This window comes from Notothenia coriiceps, unplaced genomic scaffold (assembly GCF_000735185.1).
Source record: "Notothenia coriiceps isolate Sejong01 unplaced genomic scaffold, NC01 NC01_scaffold00003275, whole genome shotgun sequence".
Lineage (NCBI taxonomy): Eukaryota > Metazoa > Chordata > Actinopteri > Perciformes > Nototheniidae > Notothenia > Notothenia coriiceps.
In genome coordinates, this window is record NW_011335976.1 from 56,771 (window position 1) to 62,139 (window position 5,369).

The 5,369-nt window shown below is 42.5% G+C and overlaps 1 protein-coding gene across 1 annotated transcript; it reads right to left on the reverse strand.

Annotated features, from left to right (window-relative positions):
- Window positions 1-1,890: 1,890 nt before the first annotated feature.
- Window positions 1,891-5,369, reverse strand: LOC104941220 (elongator complex protein 3-like). The gene is made up of 4 exons (XM_010766289.1): window positions 5,133-5,369; window positions 3,981-4,071; window positions 2,540-2,605; window positions 1,891-2,399 (listed from the first exon to the last, which is right to left on the reverse strand). Exons 1-4 carry the CDS (start codon window positions 5,348-5,350, stop codon window positions 2,109-2,111), a joined length of 666 nt encoding a protein of 221 aa, XP_010764591.1. The 5' UTR covers window positions 5,351-5,369; the 3' UTR covers window positions 1,891-2,108.

The following is a 5,369-nucleotide window of genomic DNA, read 5'->3' on the forward strand; positions in this document are numbered from 1 at the left end:
TGGGGGCGTGGTTACTTTTTTACTTACAATGTGTCATTCGGGTTTATTTCCAGGTTGGGTTTGAAAGCCGGCTCTTAAAACGTGTCGTCGGTTTCAAAGAACAACCTTTATGGCTTCTTGGTCTTTTGCAAAAACTTTGAAACAAGTGCATCACTTAGCAGAAGAGTTTATCTTGTAACTATTTACAGAGACCGGGTTAGTCTTAGTTCTATTGCCGCACCACAACAAACGTTTTCCTTCAGGGCTGCGCGTCTTTATGAAAACGCATCATCCCCACGTGTATTGACATCGGTCCAAAACAACCGGGATTAGGACTTTAACGGCTGGCAGTTGAACCCAGGTGTTTGAGTAAACGCATGGCTGCTGCATGAACCAACCCCTTTGAATATGTGTCTTTCCGCGGATCTAGGGCCCTGCTGTTCTCAGGTTCAGAGGCACACGTGTCTGCCGACGGAACCAATTGCAGCCAAGGACAATGTTGCCTATAAACATGGTTTTGATGCGGTTTGGCCGAACACTCCCTCTTGAGGGGGGGAAGGTGAACCTCTTGACGGATTTTTGTCGACTAGTGTTCCTGCAAAGGTGTGAGGACACCAGTGCTTCATGACCGGTGATCGGGGGTGTGTATTCGGGACGTGTACTAAAAAAATAAAAAAAAGGTAAACTTACATTTTTGGGCAAAAGTTATTCTTATTTAAAGATAAAATGTCCTCACTTGCCCAATCTTTGGTACCACTTTGGTTGTCGACCTATTGGTTGTCACGCACGTCTCATTTCGCTAAGTCAGGTATAATTTGTTCCTTATTTCCTTTTGATGTCAAGTTAATGTTTAGTGTTCTGGACACCACCCTTGCACTTTTTTACTTATCTTTATAGGTGGAGGGGAGAGTCTCGTTAGACTGATAACTATCTGTAATTCGCAATCCTTTTGGCATGAATCTCTATAGGAAGGGTGTTGTTATTCATTGCGCCTAGTCTCTTTGTACATTTCATGTTCAGGCGCCGTATAGTGTGTACTTACCATAGTATTATAAGGAAATAGACTTCAGTCGACTCGGGCATAGACCCGGGGCACGTTGGTGGAGTGTCAACAGTGTATTGACATACGATTTTCAATAAAATAAAAATTCGTTTGGTAATTCAAACTGGTTTTTGTGATGGATCCAGGTTTATATTTAATTTCAGGGTAGGGCACAGAAATCTGCCCCCGTCACTATTGTATGTTGTGAAAAAGAAATGGGTCGACATTAGTGGAACCGGGTCAACTCGATACACCCGAAAAATAGGGAACCTTTATTTCAAACAAATTCAGGTACCTACAAATTTCAAAATTGAAAGAAGTTATAAACTGGATTAATATCAACTGAAAGTTAAGGTCCTTCATTACTTTTTGGCCGGAACGGCGACCAGGGTTCTGGCGTTGCTTGGTATGGGTGTAGCCTACCCTGGCGCTGCCACTGGTGGGATGTATGGGGCGGGCCATTCTGCACATGTGTTAAATGCGTTAAATATTTTAACCGCCGTTAACGCGATAATTTTTTCAGCATTAATATATATATATTATGCATTCTGTTTTTGCTTGTTTGATGTGTGCTGAAGCAACTGCCACTGTTTCTTTATTGACTTTGTTCATGTCTGGGGCCGCTAAATGTGATAACTGCCAAAGTCTGTCGGCAACTGTATAGTTTTCCGTTGATTTAAATTCCAGGCTTTATATGTTACATACAGATAGCCCCCCTATCTGATGTGCCCCCACCACATATATTTTTTACATTTGGCCTGCCCTGGTAAATCAAATGCCTGCCCACAGATCTATGTCTGCCGCAGGGTCTGGCTACTTAAGGGTTGATCTTAGTCTTAAACTCTAAAGAGGCTCTACTAGGAGGTCAGTTCATAACCAGGCGATCTGACTAAAGGGTTTTACGATGCTGGTTATCAACTCGGTAAATTAATCCAGGGTTTCTCAGTCTGGCTATGAGTGAGTTTATATGGACGGGGTTAGCTGCACTTAACCGATCACTATATGGACAGGTGTACTGAGAGCAGAGCGTCATAGTTCGCAAATTGATAGAAAACTACAAGACGGATACATCCATTAGTTAAAAACCTTATATAGGGTAATAAAATAATAGAAAATACAGAATGTCTGGGTGTCCTCTGCGTGTCTCAACCTGATGCTGGAACTTGCTGGGGTCCCGGCTGCTGACGGGGACCACGCTGCCGTAGACGTGCAGCTCGCGGACGATGGACACGCCCCCTTTGAGCTCCGGACGGAAGGACTGGGGGGAGCAGCGGCGCAGACGCAGCAGGCCAATCAGGATGTCCTGCTCCGGGTCCTCGTAGGAGAGGAAGGTCTCCCAGCCGCCGTTAGCCACGTAGTCCCTACGCACCAGCTCCACCTGAACACACACTCATCTTGGTTAGGGAAGGGAGATTTGGTAAAAAAACACACCTTCAGGTGAAAGGAATCAGAGTCTTGAGAAATACTGCATTGATTTATCACTTTAGAAGGGCATGCACTTTGTCTCCTGGTCATTACCTGATAAGGTCTAACTTTGTGGTGGATCTCCTGGATGCCCACCTCCCGCGTTCGAACATCTCGACACTGCACACAGAGAAACATTAAAAGCAGTTAGGAAATGTAAAATCTTGAAGAATCTAATGTTAACCTACAATCTTTTTTATAGTAATACTAATTTTCGTGATAACAAATCACATAAAATGATTTAATACCAATCAGTCCATTTGCATTAACAGGAAGTCATGCAGGCTGTTATCCAGTATTATTGTTTTTATATTCATATCATTGTCTCACTTTTATATTCCACTCTGTATTAAGTTACCATCAACATGTCCTACTGCCAGTGCTTCACTTCAAGCTGAAAAAAACCACAGTGGCTTTGAGCACCTGTTTTTGAACAAAGTTTTATAACAAGACCATCGTTGTTGAGGCCCTTTTTTTACAATAGATCAGTTTCAAATAGGTCAGGTAGTGACGGAACCGTGAGCTGCTGGAGATGTGCAGCCTGCAGTCACTTCCCGGGTGCTTCCCTGGCCCATACCACAACATAGAACAATATTTGTTAATGAAAGACGGCCTGTGGTTTTTCAGTAAACCTGATTATAACTAAGGCTTTCGGTCACACAGATGGACTACAATTCCTTGACTGTTGTCCAAAACGGTGGGTGTTTGTCCTAAGTTTCCACGTCTTTTTTTCTGTGGTAAGTCTATATTGACATGCAGTTTGCTGCATTTATCTTCAAGCTGGGTAGAAGAGTTCTGAAACCTCAGTAGGTTGAATAATGTGATTCAAGCACAGGATAACAGTCCGGAGGAAATAAAGTGCAATAAGTGACCAGACTTGAATGTGATCAAGAATGTTGCTTTAGATGATGGATAATGAGAGAAAGAAATGACTGGGGTAAAAGTGAAGAGTTTTGGGTAAAAAAACACAAGTAGCCACGGAATGAAGTCTGTTCTTCTTTCAGCCTGACAGCCTCTCTTTGCTTTTAAACAGAAGCTTACGGGAGGCTCTCACCCCATAGGTGTTTTCTCATGAACACGTTGGCTCAGCCTTTTTTCTCTCAAGTGTTTTTTGATTGAAGTTGGTCAGGGGTCTTGGAGTTGTTTGTGTTCTGCTAAGTGCCCTCTTCCCAGGTGTTTTCAAGTTGGATAAACGTCTACTAAAGCTGTCATCTACTTTCCAACATAAATTCAATAAATGTGTGGGGGGGGGGCGTGGAAGGGAGGGTTCTCCAATCCCACGCTCCAACGATTCTAAACTATACTTGGCAGCGTTCTTAATCTGTCATCTTACGCTGTTAAAGGAAGGTATGCAAATGAGCCAGTCAGCATTTGTGTGTTGGCAGGAGCTGGCTCTAAAGTCCTTTGGTACTGGTTTGGATCGCATCCCAGTTGGAAAAGTATTTTGGCTTCCTTGCTTATAATAACCTGGCATGAAGTCACTTTGAGTTCTCACCTCAGTGCCCATGTCTTTCATCCGGGCCAGAGCCAACTCTCTGAGATTTCCATGCTCCACTCCGGAGCTCACCAGCGGCATGGGGATGTCCCTAAGAGGGGGCAAAGGAGCAGGGAAAAGATGAGTGGTACATAAAACAGTTTTACTAAAGGTATATTACAGATTCCAGCACATAAAATAAATCTGTCCGTGAGGGGGCGTATTCACAAAACATCTTTAGTCTAAAAGTAGCTCCTAACTAGCTGAGGTGGGAAAAAGAATGCATGTGTCAGTACAAACTCTGGGAGATTTTGGTATAAGATTCACAATGTATTTGAGTGCGGAAAGAAGCTACTAATTGTGTGTTCAATGCCCATTTTTTGCGTGGTGTGACAACAATGCAAAGTCAATGCAATGACACATATAGAGACTAATTTTACAGAATAACAATTAGCGCAAATACGGGAAAATTGCAATAAAAAAATGTTGCTTTGGTCCATAACCTGATCACCTGCCTATCTCCTGGCGGCACTGATGTCCTGACATCGTTGTATTGGGAAAAACGTAATGTAGCTGTACGTCGGCATTGGTCATCGATTAATAACTTCTTAGAAGTTGGTAGGTTTTTATATTTCACAGTATGTAGATTCTATGTGTATAAAAGAACAAAGTTCCTGCTATATTTATGCCTTAGAATCAGTAATCCTTTATTTGTCCTACAGCCAAGAAATTAACATTGTAACAGCAAAGGGACAGTGCAATTAAAACAGGTGAAAACTAAATGAGTAGAACAACATATTAAATAAAGAGCACACGTTAACAAAATCAAATCAAATAATCACACATCCATTGTTAAAAAAAAAGTGAACATAGATGTAGTGCAGCCATTAATAACATTACTTTATAAATGTTAATTATGATAGCAATGTTATTTCCCAACAGTGGTTTTACAGTTCGCCTCATTTAGATGATGTTATTTTGAGTAGCTGCAATGATAGCATAGCCTTGACTGATCTGAACTCAATTCAGAAAACAAGCATTTTAAACATAGTCTAATGCCAAACACCATCTGTGTATTCCCGGCAATAAACATATATTGTTACATCAAAACTGTCTTTTTCTTGAGTTTCTCTTTAAAAGGCTTTCATCTTCAGTCCAAACAAATCACCTCACCTTTGCACCCTGTAGACTCGTGTCCATGGAGGCACCAGCGCCAGGATGCGGGCCACCAGGTCCACCAGAGCGCTGGGGTTGTAGCTCTTGTAGCGGCCCGTCTTCCATAGCTCGTACAGACCGGTTCCTCGGATCACCAGCGTCGGGTACAGCTTCAACCCGTCGGGCCTGAAAGCTGGATTCTCAAAAAACTCCTGCAAGAAAACATAACGATCCATGTTACGAAGTCACAGCCTC

What these genes read in the sequence shown, in the direction of transcription:
- LOC104941220 (XM_010766289.1), bottom strand. Translation starts at nt 5,350, where the DNA reads ATGGATCGTTATGTTTTCTTGCAGGAGTTTTTTGAGAATCCAGCTTTC. An exon ending in CGAGTCTACAGGGTGCAAAG is followed by an intron (nt 4,072 to 5,132) that starts GTGAGGTGATTT and finishes GCCCCCTCTTAG; the next exon opens with GGACATCCCCATGCCGCTGG. An exon ending in ACAAAGTTAGACCTTATCAG is followed by an intron (nt 2,400 to 2,539) that starts GTAATGACCAGG and finishes GTGTGTGTTCAG; the next exon opens with GTGGAGCTGGTGCGTAGGGA.